This window comes from Rattus rattus, chromosome 5, assembly GCF_011064425.1.
Source record: "Rattus rattus isolate New Zealand chromosome 5, Rrattus_CSIRO_v1, whole genome shotgun sequence".
Lineage (NCBI taxonomy): Eukaryota > Metazoa > Chordata > Mammalia > Rodentia > Muridae > Rattus > Rattus rattus.
This window is the reverse complement of record NC_046158.1, coordinates 97,459,967-97,478,560: the sequence shown is the minus strand read 5'-3', so window position 1 is coordinate 97,478,560 and position 18,594 is coordinate 97,459,967. Positions and strand designations below refer to the sequence as shown.

The 18,594-nt window shown below is 48.9% G+C and overlaps 1 protein-coding gene and 1 pseudogene across 1 annotated transcript; one reads left to right on the top strand and one right to left on the bottom strand.

Moving 5' to 3' along the window:
* Positions 1-554: 554 nt before the first annotated feature.
* On the bottom strand, positions 555-11,736 carry Vps18 (VPS18 core subunit of CORVET and HOPS complexes). The gene is made up of 5 exons (XM_032903965.1): positions 11,350-11,736; positions 10,171-10,312; positions 6,015-6,106; positions 4,027-5,897; positions 555-2,289 (listed from the first exon to the last, which is right to left on the bottom strand). Exons 1-5 carry the CDS (start codon positions 11,438-11,440, stop codon positions 1,564-1,566), a joined length of 2,922 nt encoding a protein of 973 aa, XP_032759856.1. The 5' UTR covers positions 11,441-11,736; the 3' UTR covers positions 555-1,563.
* Positions 11,737-13,859: 2,123 nt separating this feature from the next.
* LOC116902502 lies at positions 13,860-13,955 on the top strand (annotated as a pseudogene).
* The last annotated feature ends 4,639 nt before the right edge of the window (positions 13,956-18,594 follow it).

Below are 18,594 nucleotides of genomic sequence, written 5' to 3'. Positions count from 1 at the left end.
CCAGGCCACACCTCCTCAAGGTTCAGGGAAGACTACAGAAGAGGCAGAAAGAGCGGGAGGAAAGTGGTGGTTGGCACCCTACGTGCTGGGCACTGGAACTCAGAGCAGCTGTAGTTACCTGTACAGGGCCTCCACATGACTGGCCCAGTCTGCTTACATGGCATGGAAGGACTTATGCTCGGTTAAGGGTTGACGGGGAGGAAGAAGCCTTTTCTCATTTCCTTAGTGGTGCAAACACTAGTAAAGTGCCTGTTCTCCTGTAGCCAACCCTAACGAACTTCAGTGAGGTGGGCATAGAACTACACCCACACGTATGCACACGTATGCTCCCCTGCACACAATACAGATCTGACAGTGGAGGTGAGGAAGACTAGTGAGGAGGAGGAAGGGGACCCATATGTTATATATAACATATGCTAATAAAAAACACTTGGAGAAAGAATTAAGGGCTTAGAATCCTGACCAGGAGATGGGGACTTCTAGAAAATTCTTGCAACAACTAGGAAGGGAATGGATGAGGAAGCATTAATTAGACTAGTGTGAGAATTTGTGCCCCAGGGTGCCAAAATTGGATGGATTCATGAGCAGCAGCGCCACCTGCCTGCCAGAGGGAAGAATAGCTCCAGGATTTAGGATGAAGGACTGTAATCTCTAAGCATTATAGTCAGAAGATAGAAGGAAACAAGTAAAACTGATTGTCCTGTCTCACCCCCAGGTGAAGGTCCTTGTGCCAAGGCTTTCAGGACCCTAGAGGTCTTTTTTTTTTTTTTTTTTTTTTTTTTTTGAGACAGGGTCATACTATGTAGCCTTGGCCAGCCTAGCACTTACTATGTAGACTGAGCTGGCTGTGACCTCATAGAGATCAGCCTGCTCTATGCCACCACACCAGTGCAGGCGACCTTCTTGTGCCCTTGTATCCCTTCTTGGGATCATTTCTTGTAAGCATTAGCATCAACACAAAGCCATCCAGTCCAGAGCCACCACTGTGGCACCATTTAATGCTCTCTGCTTGTTGCTATTTCCTCTTGTCCTTGGTGTGTCCTCAGCCTCAGGGCACCCTGACACTGGAGCCCCAGGGTCACACAGCATGTCCACATGCCCACCCTTAGTACCACCCTCTCCACAAGTGCCTCCTCTCCTGGGATCTGGAGGGCTGACGGCTCGCTCCCAGCAGAAGAGGGCAGGGCAAGTGGGAGGTCCAGAGGCTGTGGAGTGACGAAGGAAGGAAGATAGGAAGGATGGACAGTGGGCTACTCAGTCCAGGTGAACATGCCGGCTATGACGAGGACAGAGGAACTGTTAGATGTAGTGAGTTAAAAGGATCACGGCTGACCTCACCAGCTCGGGCTGCCTGGGGGAGGAGCAGCTCTAAGTCAGGTCTGAAGCACAGCTTGCAGAACACAGAACGGGTTCACACCTGAAACCTCAGGGCTAAGGCTTGGCTGCAACACCCTCACAACCACAGACCTGGCAATCTCAAGGACTCAACACTAGCCAGGCATGGCCCTCCCAGAAGAGTCTGGTGGCTGTATCCCTGTCTGTCCACGTGCATGGCGACACTTCCTATAGCCAGCTGAGGTGTTCCTCCTCATAGTGCTGGGGGTCGATGAAGGGCCGGTCAATGGAGCGAATCATCAGCTCCCCACAGTACACACACTCAGCAGCCACCAGCTCATCGAGGTCAGCCTTGAGCTGTTCCCGGCTGGGCCCCACAGCTGCAGCCCCAGCTTCCGCCTCCTTGGCCTTCACAGAGCCTTTGGTTGGAGGAGGCGCAGTCCCGAGCTTGCGCTGCAACTCCTCAAGCCTGGCCTGTTTGTAGGTAGGAAGGCCAGGCCTCACGGCCTGCAGGAGACAGTCAGCGTGGAACATGTGACCACAGAGGAACAGGTAAAAGGGGCGGTTGAGCAAAGGGAAGTCACAGGTAGAGCATTTGTCCTGGGGCTCCACGGTGCCATAGCGCCCTCGAAGCTCCTGCAAGTCTCGTCGGATACGCTGGGCGCTGGCTGTGGCTTCCTCCATCTCGCGCTGCAGCTCCTGGATATGGTGGTTGTAGGCCTTAAGTGAACTACAGATTGCCTCCTTGAAGTGGTCGATTGTGACAAAGTCAGGAAAGAAGGGCAGCACATCCTCAATCTTGAGCAAGGGGCAGCTGGCCAAGCAGGCCATGGCTGTCTGTACGTCCTCCTCCTCCTGTACCACATGCCGAGCGATCTTGAGCCATAGTTTCTTCCGAAGTTCCTCATCCTCCTCTGGCAGGTCTGCACACTGCTTAGCCAGGTCCACATCCACCTGTGGGGAAACCACGGTGTCAGGGTCAAGCCATGCTCCACTTAGGGTCAGACTACTGGAAAGACAGATGGCCACAGAAAACCGGCCAGAGAAGAGAGCCTCAGCAGAATTCTCCACACTCCAGGTAGCAAGAGGCACAAGGAAACCTGTATCGGCCTGCCCCGTCACAGCTGTGGAAAGGCCGTTTTGGTGGCAAGCCTCCAATTTTAGCGAATGTAAAAAGATCAGCTGGTGTTCCTAAAGCACAGCGGTGCACAACCCTGGATCCTAGCCCTCAGGAAGTGGAAACAGGAATGCTGGCAAGTTTAAGCCGGCCTGGGCTATGGCAGACCCCGTCTCAAGAAGGAAAACAAGTCACATAGGGAACTATTTGAGCTCTTGGGGCAATGTTCTAAATCCTGGGTTAAGGCTCAGCCTGGGGCTAGCCAGGGCTATACAGTGATTTCCAGATCAGTTTGGGGTCCATAACAAGTGAGATCCTGCTTCAAAAACACAAACAGAGCTGGAAATATGGCTCTGTGGTTAAGAGTACTTGTTGCACATCATTCAGATCCCAGCAACCACATAGCATGGTCTAGTACAGACCTGTAACCCCAGAGTAGAGACAGAGGATTGGCAGGGTTTAAGGGCTATCAGCGAAGCCAACAATCAGACCCTCCAGGTTTTGAGGGAGACCCTGCCTCAAAGGGATAAGGCAGAGAATGGCAGCTAAGGTCTGCACTCTGCATACGTACACCACACACACCAACAAATATGCAAATATTCCTTTCCTGCGATCATTCATGATTTGAGAGATGTAACTCAGCATCTTTTCTCTCTGCTAACATCTGAATCAGTCAGCATTCTGTGTGGTTATTTTATTTTATTTTATTTTATTTATTAGTACCTATGAAGGCAAGAAGAGGCTGTCAGATCTTCTTGAACTAGATATTTGTGGGTGCTGGGAATTAAACCCAGGTCCTCTGCAAGAGTAGCAACTATTCCTAACCTCTGACCCATATCTCCAACCCTGTTGATTTTTATTTTTTTGACAACGTCTTACTATGTAGCCCAGGCTGGCCTAGACCTCGCTGTGTAGCTAGCTCTGGCTCCTGAATGCTTTACTTATGCAGTACTAATTCACTAAGATATAAATACTCTTAACATTTCCCTCACAAGTCCTTCTATTTTCCTTTTATTATAATTGGAGGGAAGGGTAGGTGAGTGCATGCGAGTGCAGTGTGCAGGTCAGGGAAACCTGCAGCAGTCAGTGCTCGCTCCCCCTCCACCGTCGCTCTAGGGATAGAACTTGTCAGACTTGTTCAAGGCTTCCACCTGCCAGCCATCTTGCTGGTTCATTACCACCATTTAGTGGATAATCTAAGGCACAGAGGTGTACCAGCCCCAAACCACACAGCAAAGCCAGAATGCAAACCCCGATGTTTTAGTTTGTGTTCTTTTTTTTTCTTCCCCTCTCCTGCTAACTTCGTTTTGTTTTTAAAGACAGGGACTCACTGGGTAGCCTAAACCGGCCTCAAACCACCATCTTTCTGCCTTAAGCGCCCAAGTGCAGGGCCCAAGTGCAGGGATTACAGGCAACAAGCGCGCACCTCAAACTCAGCTCCAAGTGAGTCTTAGCCTCTACATCACAGCACTGCTCTTCAGGAGAAGCCGGCAAGCACTAGCCTTACCTCCCAAACCTTTCAGGCTCTAAGTTACCCTCTCCAGGTGGCTCTCCTGGATAAGGTCAAGACTCACCTGCAGGGCCAGGTCCACAGCCTCTTCATACAGCTCCAACACCTTGTAGACGTGGACGCAGGCGCGGTGGTGGCCGTGCTCAGCACAAAGTCGAAGTGCATATTTGAGATCATAATGTACACGGTGCGGGCTGGCCCCGGCTTGTTCCAGGTACGCCAGAAGTGAGGCTGGCTGGCCACGGGCATACAGTGACAGCAGGTAGTTGTGAATGGCCTGCTCAGTCTCGCCAAGCACATTCACACAGAATTCCATATAGCGGATGGCCTGGCTCACCTGCTGAGCGTCGCCCCCCTGGCTATAGTTCACCAGGGCAGGAATGAGCTGCCGAGCGTCCAGCCGGCTGCCCATCTCAATCCAGGCGTCCACCAGCTGGCGGGGGATATGTCGGATGAGGACAGGCGAGAATCTGTAGAAGAGCTGGGGGTCTCGGTGGCGGGCAAGCACAGCCAGGGCCTCCTCATAGGCTTCATGCTGGCAGTGGTATGTGACCACCCGTTCATAGTCCTGCATGATCACTGCAAAATACACCATATGCTCTGTGTCCCCGTGACTGGCAAGCAGCTCGTGGATAGAGGCCCGGCTGGCAAAGAGCCACTCTTTGTGCCGAGGGCTACTGAGAAAAGTACGGAAGCACTCCCGTGTATCCCGGTAGAGATTCAGAGCATCTGGGTCACCCTGCAGAGCACCAAGCCGGCTCAGGTAGAGCTCTGTCAGCCAAGTGGTCAGTAGTGTGGCCTGGGTACGCTCAGTTGGCTTCAAGCCGGCCAGCTTCCGCTGCAGAAACTCAGCCAGTGCCTCTTCTTGCCGGGCCTCCAAAAACTTGAGGGCAATCTCCTCAAAATAGCTCTGGGTCAGAGCATAGCAGCGGGCGCTCTCCAGGTAGCGATGCTGGCGAAAGCAGAAATCAGCCTCTCGGGCCAGGACTGTGTCTAGGCAATCGGGCCGCTCACGACAATACTCTTTGGCCAGGTCAAAGCGGTTCATGTCCAGGTAGGTGCGCCAGACATCCCGAGCCTCACGTTGCACGTGGTATCGGAAGACTGCTCGCTCAGTGTAGGCCCAGAGGTGACCTGTGGACGAGTCCTTCACCATGTGCCTCAGTGGTCCAAACTTCTCCAGGAAGTGATCCCGTAGCACCACCTGCCCTGTTAGCGTACACACAGCCTCCACCCGGTCCGCCAGCAGCAGTAGGAAATGGAACTGGGTCAAGACAATGGCTAAGGGTGGATTGGCCCCAGGACCAACCCCTGCTGGGTATTCCCACACTTTCTCCTCGCTCAGCAGGGAGTCCGGGCGCCCGCAGTCCAGTGAGCCATACAGCACACCATCTCCCATCATCCAGGCAAAGGCACGAGGTGCAGAGCGTAACTTAGGGGTATAGAAAGCCAACTCACTATACCCCAAGTTGCCAGGAAACTCACGGAATGGCGGTGGGTGGTCTGTATAGGCTGCAAAGAGGCCCGAGAAGCCTTGGGCTTCAGCATCTTCTACTGCTCGGCCTATGAACTGGAAGAGGCGCTGCCGAGTGGTGGCAATGACAAAGCCCCGTCCGTCAGGGCCACGCTCTGCCTCAAGGGAGCACACAGGTGCTGGACCCCCTTCTTCATTTAAGACATACAGTGGACGGAAGTAGAGATCAGGGGCAGGGCCAAAGAGGCCGCCTTCGCTAGCTGAGAGCTCTGCTTCAAAGATCTGTCCTTGAGCTGTGCCAACCAGGATGGGGCCGGTGCTGCTCTCACTGCCCAGCGCTTTGTTCCAACCCACACTCTCCACCAGCTGCCCCTTCCAGCGAGCCAGCGGCCGGGCCTTCTGTCCATTGCGGTTCATGTACAGGACCTCGGTGCTACTCAGAGCAACCAGCAGATGAGAGCCTGGGGGAGGGAAAACAGCACCTGAGTGGATCTTGCTTCTCCCTTCCCGTTTAGATCCCACCCCTCTAGGCAGTGAATTCTCATGAGAACCCTCCTCAGATCTCCAGCGCCACTTACCAGTGTGGTCCAGGAACATCTTGTGGACTTTGGCATCATCCTTGCGGCCCAGTTCCACACGATTGGGTTCGCTTGCCTTGCCCAAGTCAATGCTGTAAGGGCAAGAGTCACAATGTCACTCTCAAGAGTGTATACCTTGTCCATGAATGCATGTAAGTGTATCAAGTGGATGCAGGAGCCTATGGAAGTCAGAGAGGGTAGTGGATCCCCTGGAATTGGCTGCCATGTGGGTACTGGGTCCTCTGCAGGAATGCGTGTGCTCTCAGGCACTGAGCCATCTCCCTGTCACTGGTGAAACTCCCTTTTAGATCACAGACTTGAAAGTCTAAGTTTACATAAACACAAAAAAGATTTGTTTATTTATATTTATGTATATGTCTTTATGTGAATGAATGCCACACATGTGGCGGTGCCTGCAGAAGGCAGAGGGAGGAGTCAGATTTCTTGAAAATGGAATTACAGGCCCGACATGAGTTCAGGAATAGAACTTGGTTCCTCTGGAAGAGCAGTGAGACTCCTAACCACTAAGCTATCTCTCTGACCCAAAAAATTCTTAATACAATCTCAAGAACTGCAAACTTTATTAAAACCCTCAGTGTGGGCTGCAGAGACGGCTCGGCGGTTAAGAGCACCCAACTGCTCTTCTAGAGGTCATGAGTTCAATTCCCAGCAACCACATGGTGGCTCACAACCATCTATAAAGAGATCCGATGCCCTCTTCTGGTGTATCTGAAGACAGCTACAGTGTACTTATATATTATAAATGAATAAATCTTAAAAAAAAAACAAAAACAAAAAAACCCCTCAGTGTGGGCTGCAGAGACGGCTCATCAGCCAAGAGCATGCACTGCTCTGGCAGACAAGAGTTCAATTCCCAGCAGCCATGTTGGGTGACTCACAACTGCCTAACTCCAACCCCAGGATCTGACACCCCTGGCCTGCACTGGTGCCTATACTCGCTTGCATGGATCAACACACTTAGATTATTCAAAAAATAATAGAATAAACATTAAAAAGAATGTTTAGTTCAAGGAACTCCCTTACTTCATTCTGAGAATCACAATGAAGTCTTGCTCCTGTGCTCAAACCTGGGAAGACACACAGGCTTACCCTGAGTGCTGGGGTCAGAAGGGAACAAGGACAGCGGGTTGACAGTTACTAAGTAGCAAACCCCAGTTTAACCTGGTATCTCTGTCTTCACTGCAACTTTGAAAGGGGTCTTGTTTCAGTGATGGGTTCCTTTGAGAATTCTTTCCAAGGAAGACCCAGAGATATGGCAAAGTGCCAGGGTTAAAGACATATGTATATACCACCACCACCCAGCTAGTTCTATACAATAAAAAACATTATATTTGTGCGTGCGTGCGTGCGTGCGTGCACGTAGACACATGTGCCATTGTGTATGAGCTGAGGGCAGAGAGCACCTTGCAAGAACCAGCTTTAACCTTCTACTACATGGGTCTAAGGGTCCCAGGAATGTAACTTAGGTAGTCAGGCTGGGCACAGGCCCCTTATCTAGTAAGTCACAGTACCAGTCTGGATGGATGTTTTAAATCTTTTTTTTTTTTTTTTTTTTGGAGCTGGGGACCGAACCCAGGGCCTTGTGCTTGCTAGGCAAGCGCTCTACCACTGAGCTAAATCCCCAACCCCAGGATGTTTTAAATCTTAAGACACTGCCAGCTTAACTTTTCAAAAGTCTTGCAGGTGTATGCCGCTGCCGCCACTGCCACCGCCTCAAGTGGCAGTTGTTTATTTTTAATCATACATCTGATGCTGGAAATAAAACCGGGGGCCTCAGTGTGTCAGGCCTAGCAGTCCATCCCCTATACCTCTGCCAGCACTGTTTACTACTAGATTTGAATTTTACCAACCTCGTGGGTTTTTTTTTTTTTTTTTTTTTTTTTTTTTTTTTTTTCGGAGCTGGGGACCGAACCCAGGGCCTTGTGCTTGCTAGGCAAGTGCTCTACCACTGAGCTAAATCCCCAACCAACCTCGTGGGTTTTATTATTATCCTCACCCCCACCCCCCACCCCACCCCCCCCGGAGCTGAGGACCGAACCCAGGGTCTTGTGGCCTTGCACTTGCAAGCACTCTCCCACTGAGCTAAATCCCCAACCCTTCCTCATGGGTTTTAATAATGTCTCTACACATCTGGAGCTCTAGTACTCGAGTGATGTAGATGGATGATTAGGGAGTCCCAGCCTTGCACTACAGGAGACCCTGTCTCCAAAACAAAAACAACACAAAGATATTTGTGATGGAGCTGTGTATGCACAGGAGTGCTTTCCTAGTGAGAACAAAGACCTTGGTTCAGATCAACAACTAAAGCATCTTATTAGTACTATTCTAACTTTTTTTTTTTTGCCTGTTGAGCAGCCAATGCTCGTAACTGCTGAGCTCTCTCTGTCCCTTATTACTTTATTTTTGAGGTAGAATCTCATGTAAACCCCCCCTGGCCTTGATCTTACTGTGTAGCCTAGGGTGGTCCTCCTGCCTCCACTCCCAAAGGATAAATACCTTTCTGGGGCTGGTGAGATGATCCAGCAGGTAAAGGCTCTGGCCACCACTCCTGAGTTTGACCCCTGGACCCCACGTGTTAGAAGGAGGTAAAGGGGCTGGAGAGAAGCCTCACTTGTTAAGAGCACTTAATTCTTTTTTTTTTTTCTTTTTTTTTTTTTGTTTCCTTGCTTGTTTATTTTGTTTAAAGACAGAGTTTCTCTGTGCCCTGGCTGAACTAGAACTAGCTCTGTTTATCAGCCTGGCCTAAAACTCCAGAGCTCCACCTGCCTCTCTGCCTGGCCAATGTTGGGAGTTAACGGTGTGTGCTACTATACCTAGAACAGAATATAATTTAAATATTCACCTTATTTAATCGTTCCTGTGTGTGTGTGTGTGTGTGTGTGTGTGTGTTGTGTGTGTGTGTGTGTGTGTGTGTGTGTGTGTACATGCGCAAGCACTCAGGCGTGTGCCTGTGCAAGTACTCACAGAGGCCAGAAGAGGGCACTGGATCCCCTTAGTTCTGGAGTTGTAGGCAGTTGTGAGGCTTAGTGTGGGTGCTAGGAAGTAAATTCCATCCACTTCATTTTTGGGGGACAGGGGCCTCCCTCTGAATCCAGAGCCTGCAAGTTCCTGGGATTCGCTCGTCTCCGATGCACTCCAGGGCTGGGGTTACATATTTTGACAAGTGCAGTTTTTTACATTAGGGGCTCTGGGGATCTGAAGTTGGGTTCTCATGCTTACAAAGCAGGCACTTTACCGGCTGAACCCATCCCTGAAATTCTTGCTGGGGGCACTGCCTGTGAGATTTACGCTCCCTTTTCTTGTAAATTCTCATCTTACCAGTTTCTAAGAGGTTTGTTTCTTTTTGTTGTTTCTCTAAGACAGGCTCTCACTATGCAGCACAGTGCTAGCTCCCAATCTTCCTGTGTTAGCCTCCTGAGTCCTAACACAGTGCACGTGCCACACACTTAAGTCTGATTATTTAAAACGGGTCTCCCTGGCCCAGGCTGGCCTCAAACTTACTGTGAAGCCAACGATGATCTTGATCTTCAGATTCTCCTGCCTCCACCTCCCAAGCCTTGTGACAACAGGTGTGCACCACCATACCCGGTTTCTGCTATGCTGAGTATCTAATCAGGGACTAAGCGTGCTGTGCAAGCACTCTCCCAGCCTCACTTATCTACAGCATCTTATTTTGCAGTGCTAGGAGTCAAACTCAAGGCCTCAGGAATGCAAGGTACTCTATTACTAGGCCACACCCCCAAAACCAGTGGTTACAGCTATTCATTCTGGGATTCATGGTTGTGAGACAGGCTAACCATTTTATTCCAGATAGCTTATCCCAAATGATAAACAATTTTGTCAACACTTTTTGCCAACTAGAGGATATACTCCAGGATTCCAGACTGTTCCAATGATCTGTGTGGCTAACTCTAGGGAGGCTGAGACCACCTTTCACTGCTGAAAGACTGGTATGATCAGCTGACTCACTCAAGACCGAGATCACGGGCATAGCTGGAATCTGAACATAGGTCCTCCTGATCTTCAACCACTACATTGGTTCTCTTTGGGATAGCATATCTCCTGAAAAGCTACTGTTTCACTTGCTAAATATGGGGAAAGACCCTGATCAGTTAAAAGTCTCCAAATCCATTACCGGAGCAGCGTATCCTTGCCCAGGCTCATACAGAGCTGACTGCAGGAAACAACAAGGCTGGTGATTCGCTCGGAGGGGGTGAAGTCAATCCGCTGCTTTGTGAAGATAGGCACCTCCTTCTCCAGGTGGGCATTTACATACCCTATAGGTTTGGAAAGAAGAAAACAATTGGCATCCAGAGAAGGGGGCGGGGCAGCGCGGAAAGCCCAGAGAAACCACAGTGTTAGCTGAAACTTCTACTTCCCAAGTATACTCCTACCAACCCACAGGGTCTTGGTTTATGAGGAATTCAACATGAAATAGTTTTCCGGTGGTCTTTATAGGAAACGTCCTGGGCTCTTCTCACACTTGTGGCAGTAGAGAGGGATTGGTTCTCTGGGTCTGAGACCAGGTAGTATCATGATATGATATGCATGTTCCCAGTGGTAATGGGGGAGGGAGGGAGACGGTACAGGGAAAATGGTTTCAGCATTCTCCCTTATTGGTCTTGGGCCCACCAATCACAAGAGAACTAAAGCTGTCCCGTGCTCCCTGTCCACACAGTATGGCTCAGTGAGTCTCCATCGCATGTAGGGAGTTCCATCACTACTGTTCATAGGCTGCAGCTGCTTTCTCTCTAGTCCGCTGCAATAAAATACTATCATAATACGGGTAACCCTACGCTATTCTCTTACACTCTAAACTACAGCCAGCTTTACCCCGGGCCAATCATCTCCATCTTTCCTATTCAGTGACAAAATTCCCTTCACCCATAACGTTCACGTTCCACCAAGTTCTGTGCTCATTCCGCCTTCTCTGCTAGACGAAGTCTGGTGGGGAAAAACACACGCACACACACACAAAACAAAAACTAAAAAAAACCCATAGAACCAGACACGAAAAGAAGCATGGCACCTGTTTTCAGTTCTCCCAAGAGTCAAACTGCAGCCCGGTAGGCAAGTACTGTAACAAGTACTTCCTTATCTGAGCCCAAGTTCCCTCTTTTGAAAGACCTTAGTCTTAGGCCTAGATCACGCGACTGCTACTGTGGCTCTTTCAAACTTCGACCACTGCAAGCTGGACAAGACAAGAGAGGCCTGGGCCTTGGATCGTAAACACACGCCGCAAGCTCTTGAGCGTCCCTCTCCCGTAAATGCTACAATAACAGAATGGGGGCAGAGGCAGCCTCTTCTAACTTACCAGAATGGGGGATGCCCACGCTAGGGCAACCAGTCTGCAAGACGGCCGAGCGGGACAATGAGTCCTCATACTCATCCAGTATGGACGCCATGGTTATCAAACTCTGGACCTTTGGTCTGGGACCTGGGGGTCACAACTGGGACCCCGGTCGTCCTGGATTTGCAAGTTGTGCTTCCCCCAGCGTCTGACAGATCCTGAGAACCTTTTAAAAACTCTGAGGCCTTTTTCGCTTTCTCTGCATAGGACGAGACGATCGAGGAGCCCCCACTAGAATATGCGCAGTTTTGCACCCCAGCTCCAGTCCCAAGAGATTATAGCCTCCCCTTAGCAGATCCCAGGTGATCGTAACCTCACCCAGGCAGCTCAGCTGACTCCCGCCCCCGTGACGCGTGCTTATGACGCGCTTCCGGGTTTCAGAAGCGAGTATTAACTGGAGCCCTGGGCATTGGAGCCTCCACAAGGAGGCGTTGTCGGAGACTCGGAGCGGCGGGGTGGAGCCAGCGCTGGGCCTGGAGCAGCTGGAGTACTTGCGGGCGACCCTGCTGCAGTTCCTCATATTGGCGCTAGGGGACAGCCCAGGATTTCCCTGCGGCGTCCTGTAGCAGGCTTGCGTGGATCCTAGGTTTCCGAAGCCCAGGCTTCACTCCCTCAGATTGTCACTTAAAGGCCGGCTGTGCTGCATCTGCTGCACTATCTCCTGTTCCTCAATCGAATTGCTGCCTCTGTTCACCTTCATAAGCACAGGTGGAACAGTTTTAGCGTCCCTTCTTCCACTCCAGGGACCCACTAACTTCCAGAGAGAGTAGCTGAATGTGTCAGAAGTGTGGCTCAGGTGTGCATAAGCACTTTGCCCAGCGGGTATAAGACCTGGATTTTTTTTCCCTATACTACAAAAAGAAAACCATACAAAATTTAATCTCCAGCAGCGGGAAGGCTGAGGCAGGAGGATTACTAAGGATTGGGCTACAGGTGAGACCCCCAGAAAACATAACAGGAAGAAAGACATTGACAATACAGCATAGCTAACAACACTAAACCGTGTGCCAGGCTATGCAAGCTGCCTCATAGTGGCTCCTTCGTGTAGGAGGAGAGACAGAGTGACCAGGGAAACTGAAGCACGGGCTGCTTCCAGGCACTCGATCAGTTGAATGATGCTGACTGTCCTTGTCTAGCATGTGGGAAGCCTTAGGATCAAGCCCTAGTATCAGAAAAAGAAAAGAAAAGGACATTATATATGATCATCAGGAAAATTATGGACAAAAACCTATAAACCGTATGATGCTTGGGAGTGAAGAGAAGGGTGGTAGAGAAAGTGGGGCTGGCCTTGGGCAGACTGTGGGAGCTGTTGTATGGTCCACTGGAAGACATAACTGAGAATAAGATCCAATGCTAGAAAGATAGCAGGTATTTGAAAGGGACATGAGACCTGAGGCAGAGGACAGACTTTAAGTATCCAACCGTAAGATAGAGAGACGAAGGCATCATAGACTTAGTGACAGGTGAGATGTGGCAGATGAAGGAGGAGTGTGGGGACAGCTGAGACCTGGCAGGTAAAGTCACTGAAACTTATGCAAGGGACAAAGGAGGAGCTGAGTGAGAGGGGTGGAGGTTACATGACTGAGTTCAGGGCACTTGTAGGGAACTTACAGGGGAAGTCCCGACAATACCAGTAACCTGTTCAGGGCAGTCACTAATAACACTAGTAAACGTTTATTAGACATTTGCATAAATGAACTCTTTGATGACTCAGTTTCTACATTTTTAAAAAACATCTTTTAGAATTATTTGATGTATATGAGTATACTATACCTGTCCTCAGACACACCAGAAGAGGGCATCAGATCCCATTACAGATGGCTGTGAGGCACCATGTGGTTGCTGGGAACTGAACTCAGGACCTCTGGAAGAGCAGTCAGTGCTCTTAACCACTGAGCCATCTCTCCAGCCCAGTTTCTACATTTTTATAAAATGAGAAAATTCTCTTTTTTTTATTTTTTTTTAAAAATTTTTTCTTCGGAGCTGGGGACCGAATCCAGGGTCTTGCACTTGCTAGGCAAGCGCTCTACCACTGAGCTAAATCCCCAACCCCTGAGAAAAATCTCTTAATAGTGTGCGGCGTACAGTTTTGGATATTTATAAGTCACTGGGTGTTAAGTTTGTGTTTAGACATTACTAGTATCTAATAGTGGATTGTTAATTAAATCCAAATCCAGACCAAAGAATCAGACCCAACGCTTCATAAATACTGTGAGTGCTACATTACAGCCTACACCCTCAGCCTTGGACTCTCCGTTGAACTGAAAAGGTTTAGAGTTTAATGGCATGGGGGACTGTGGATCTAGCTTACTTGGCAGACAAGAGGGCTTGTCTAGCTTCATAGGATGAGACCCTCAGCACAGCATAGAACTAGGTGTGGTGCCTATAGTCCCAGAGTCAGGAAGTGGGAACAGGAGGGTTAGAAACTCAAAGTCAAAATTATAAGAGAATAAGAGAGCAAAGGGGTGGAGGGCATGTTTTGGCAGCATATATACTACAAGATTGAAACAATGCAGAGAAGATTAGCATAGCCCCTGTGCTTGCAAATTTTTGAAGTTTTCCATATAAAGAAAAAGAAAAGAAAGGTAAAAATTTTTAAAGAGGGAAAAAAAGTTCATCTTTGACTACAAAAACAAAGTAGGGGCTAGCCTGGGCTACATGAAACCTTATTTCAAAAACAGGGAGGGCTGGGAGATAGTTCAGTGGATAAAGTGCTTGCTGAGGAAGGAGTCCCGGCAGCCACATTAAGGCAGGTCTCTGGCTGGGTATGATGACACCTTTGACCCCAGCACTGGGGAAGCAGAGTGACTAAAACAACAACAAAGCAGGCACCTGAAACCCCAGCACTGCTGTGAGACAAGACAGGTGACTCCCCAGCACGACTGACCAGCCAACTCAATTTAACAAGGAGTGAGCTCCGGGGTCAGTGAGAAAGCTGTTTAAAAATAGAGTTGCCAGGTGGTGGTGGGGGGCACACCTTTGATCCCACACAGGCAGATCTCTGAGTTCCAGCTCAGCCTGATCTGCAGAGTGAGTTCCAGGACCACCAGGGAAACACTGTCCTGAAAAACCAAAACCAGAACCAAAAAAGTAAAAATAAAAAAGAGTCAGGCAAATTCCTAGCACCCGCATGGTGGCTCACAACCATCTGTAATGGGATCCAATGCCCTCTTCTGGTGTGTCTGAGGACAGCTACAGTGTACTCACGTACATAAAAAAATAAATACATAAAACAAGCAAACAAAAAGCTCCCTGAGCTTGAACTGCAGAGGTCCGGATTCAGGTCCCCAGCACTGACAAAGACTGGGCCCAAATGTCAGACTGTTAGTTAGCAAGGAGGGGACAAGCGATAACAAAGTGATGAACTGATTACCTTCGTATGGACTGAATTCTTTTTTATTTTTAAAAATATACACTTTGGGCTGGAGAGATGGCTCAGCGGTTAAGAGCACCCGACTACTCTTCCAGAGGTCCTGAGTTCAATTCCCAGCAACCACATGGTGGCTCACAACCATCTGTAAAGAGATCCGATGCCCTCTTCTGGTGTATCTGAAGACAGCTACAGTGTACTTATATATAATAAATGAATAAAAAAAATATACACTTTGTATATTTTGCTTTTGGGAACAGGGTCTTCTGTGTCCCAGGTAGACTTAGAACTCGCTGTGTAGCCCATGATGTCATGCACGTGGAGGTGAATGAGGGAATGTGTCACAGTGCACATGTGGAGGTCACAGGACAACTTGTGGGGACAGTTCTCTCCTTCCAGTGTGTGGATTCCGGGGATCCAACCCAGGTCATCCAGCTTGGCATTAAATGTCTTTACCCCCTTTACCCGATGACCCATCTTCAGGCCCCAGACTTTCTTCTGACCTGGATCACAGAAGACAAAACTCTGAAAGTTACTTTACCTGACAAATCTGTTTGATAGTTCTCAAGCAGGGTCTTGACCTCATCTGAGAAAACCAGCTTTGGCCAAGAAGGAACTGCTGTGAGAGTCCATTCTCCCAGAGTACCCCTCTGTGTGGGCCCGTTTTATACACTCCCGAAAAATCAGCTCATCATATAGTGTTAGGAAGTAGGCACCGTTTCATTTTCTCAATGGAGGGAGAGGCTGGAGACAGGGTCTCATATTAATTGGGCTATCATTGAACTGACTGTGTAGTTGAGGATGACTTTGAACTCCTGGCCCTCTAGCTTCTTCCTCCAGAGGGCTGGGATTACAGGCCTGAACCATGCCTAGTGAAAGAGATAGTCTTTCAGTATCCTTTTGCAGATACTCTGAGCATACAATGGCCCAGAATATGCAACACTTTTCCATGGGGAGGAGATGGAGTAAAGAAATATGGGATCAAAGCAAGACTGAAACCTAGCAAGGCAAACTCCAAATCCTATGACTCTGAGTCAAGGGCCTTAGTTGGCTCCACCCTTCTGGCTTTGCTGCCTACAGCATGATTCTCCCTCTTAGGCTGATTCCAGTCTGTGCACAGCTCTCCCCAGCAGGTCCCTTTAACTCTGGCATGTCCAGCGTCTTATAGTCTTCATAACAGTCCAGGGCTTCTTTTTCACAGCTTCAGGCAATAGCCTTTCAGGGACTTCCCTCCTACATACCTAGCCTTGGCAGCTGTGGAGGAATATCCCATAACCCCCTTTTTCCTTCCTGACTATAAAGCCAGAACCATGTGAACGATACTGCCACAGTCTGCTGCTGGTTTCGGATAGAGCCCAGTCCCCATGGGGAGTTTCAGCATTTTTTTTTTTTTTTTTTTTTTTTTTTTTTTTTTTTCGGTGCTGGGGCCCCACCCCAGGGCCTTGTGCTTGCTAGGCAGGCGCTCTACCACTGAGCTAAATCCCCACCCCCCTTCAGCAGCCTTTTTGTTTTTTTTTTAGAGCAGAAAAGTCTAAAGATTCTTCTTTTCACAGGCTAGAAGCTTAGCTGAGTAGAGTCTGGCTCTGAGGTCACCTGTCTCTGTATTTCAATTTATGCTGATTCTTCGGGCTGTTCCCAAGTCCCCATCTTCTTAGTCACACCACTGGAAGTCCAGTCAGACTGACCAAGTTCGTGTGGGAAGAGAGAAACTGCTTCTCTCGGAGTTGGCTGTAGAGCTGTGCACGGTTGTGCAAACCCCTAATGCCAGCATCTGGGAGTTCCAGGACCGCCGGAGCTGCACAGTAGGGAAGCAAGCTGCACAAGCCATGGAGGTAGGCCAGTAATCAGTGTTCCTTCACGGTTTCAGTCCCTCCTTTCAGGTTCCTGCCTTGAGTTCTTGTCATGGGCTCCCATAGTGTAGAACTGTGACATAGACATGTAAACCAGCTAAATCCTTGCTCCTTCAAGTTGCTTTTGACCATGGTGTTTATCTGAGCAATAGAAAACAAACTAGAAAGAACATGGGCCCTCTTTTGATAATGTTACTGATTCTCAGGCTGAAGATATGTCTCAGTAAAGTGTATAAAAGTGGACCCTGTGGCATAAATATGTAACTCCAGCTCAGCTGTGTGGACAGAGACAGACAGACCCCTGGAGTTCCCAGGTCAGACAGTCTAGATGGATCAATGAGCTCCAGGTTCAGTGAGAGTGTTTGTCTCAAACAAACAAACAAAGCTGAGAGTAATAAAAGAAGACACCTAAGACTGACCTCTGGCCCACACGCAGGTGCACACACACCTGCATGCATGTGTGCACACACCCACATGAACATATATATACACAATACACACACACACATTGCTTAGTTACTTTCTCACGGTCACCATCACATAAGAACACGTTTTACTGTTTACCCCAGAGATTTGAATGGACTCCAATGGTAACAGGCCATGGTTCAAGAGACGTCAGGCCAGTGGATCCAGTCTTTAAGGGAGAAGCAGTTACACATTTGGCTGTGCCGTGGTGTGGCTGTGTGGCCAATTGCCTGTGGCATCAAAGAAGTTGTGACTGCTAGTCTTATCACCATTTGGCAACTCGTCACCATTCACTCATTACGTCGTAGATGGTAAGCGCCTGTCAGTGAAATCGACAGAGGACCGTTGGTAATCCTGCAATTCAGCATTAAAGACAAAAATCCCACAACGGCAACAACAAAACACTTGCTATGGTGCATTTTCTTTTTTTAATATTCATTCATTTTGTGTCTGTGAGTACACTGCTCTCTTCACACACACCGGTGCTCTTAACCGCTGAGTCATCTCTCCAGCCCATCCTCTCTTTCCTGATACAGAATAGTTTCAGGTCATTTTTTTATCTGCAGAAGTAAAAGATTCAGGAGCCAGAGAGCTGGCTCAGTGGCTAAGACTGCATCCTGCTCTTGCAGAGAATCCAAGTTTGGTTCTCAACGCCTGTGCTTTGGCTCACAACTCCCTGTCACTCCAGCTTCTGGGGGATCCGGTGGAGCGCTTGTGGCCTACGAGGAGGTCAGCACTCCTCTGCCCATGCCCACATAGACAGAGACACACTAAACACAATGAAAACAAGGAACTGGAGAAGTGGCTCAGTAGTTAAGAGGGTTTGCTGCTCTTTCAGAGTGTTGCTGGAATTTCCAACCTCAATAAGCCCATATAAAAAACACAATCCAGGGGCTGGAGAGATGGCTCAGCAGTTAAGAGCACCCGACTGCTCTTCCAGAGGTCCTGAGTTCAATTCCCAGCAACCACATGGTGGCTCACAACCATCTGTAATGGGATCCGATGCCCTCTTCTGGTGTATCTGAAGACAGCTACAGTGTACTTATATATAATAAATGAATAAATCTTTTAAAAAAAAAACACAATCCAGCTATTTTAATTATAAGCTATATGTCTAGATTAGACAGATCTAACACTATACTAATTTATTCCCCAGCTATGAGATCTCTTGTTCTTGAGATTTCTCCCAGCCACACAGCTCTGGTCCATCTCGGCTTCTCCTTCTCTTCCTCCATCCTCTCTCTTTCCCTTCTTGTTCTCCCCCTCTCTCCCCAAGTCTTGAACCTCCAGCCCCACCTTTTCCCTCCACTGCCCAGTCATAGGCTCTTGCCTTTATTGACCAGTTAAAATGGAGAGGTTCACGTGACAACACCTGAGTATGTGATGGACTGCTCATCTTTAGGAAGCAGATTTAACATCGGAATACAGCAGGAAGTTCAAGCCACTACCTGGGAGGATCAGAACTCAGTCCCCAGCACCAAGGTTTGACTTGATCAGCATATGATTCCAGCTCCACAGGGAGAC

Excerpts from the sequence above, each read along its gene's own strand:
- Vps18 (XM_032903965.1), bottom strand. The coding sequence starts at position 11,440 with ATGGCGTCCATACTGGATGAGTATGAGGACTCATTGTCCCGCTCGGCC. Across the intron at positions 6,107-10,170 it reads GGCAAGGATACGCTGCTCCG|CATTGACTTGGGCAAGGCAA; the intron begins GTAATGGATTTG and ends TTGCCCTTACAG. Across the intron at positions 5,898-6,014 it reads GATGTTCCTGGACCACACTG|GCTCTCATCTGCTGGTTGCT; the intron begins GTAAGTGGCGCT and ends TCCCTCCCCCAG.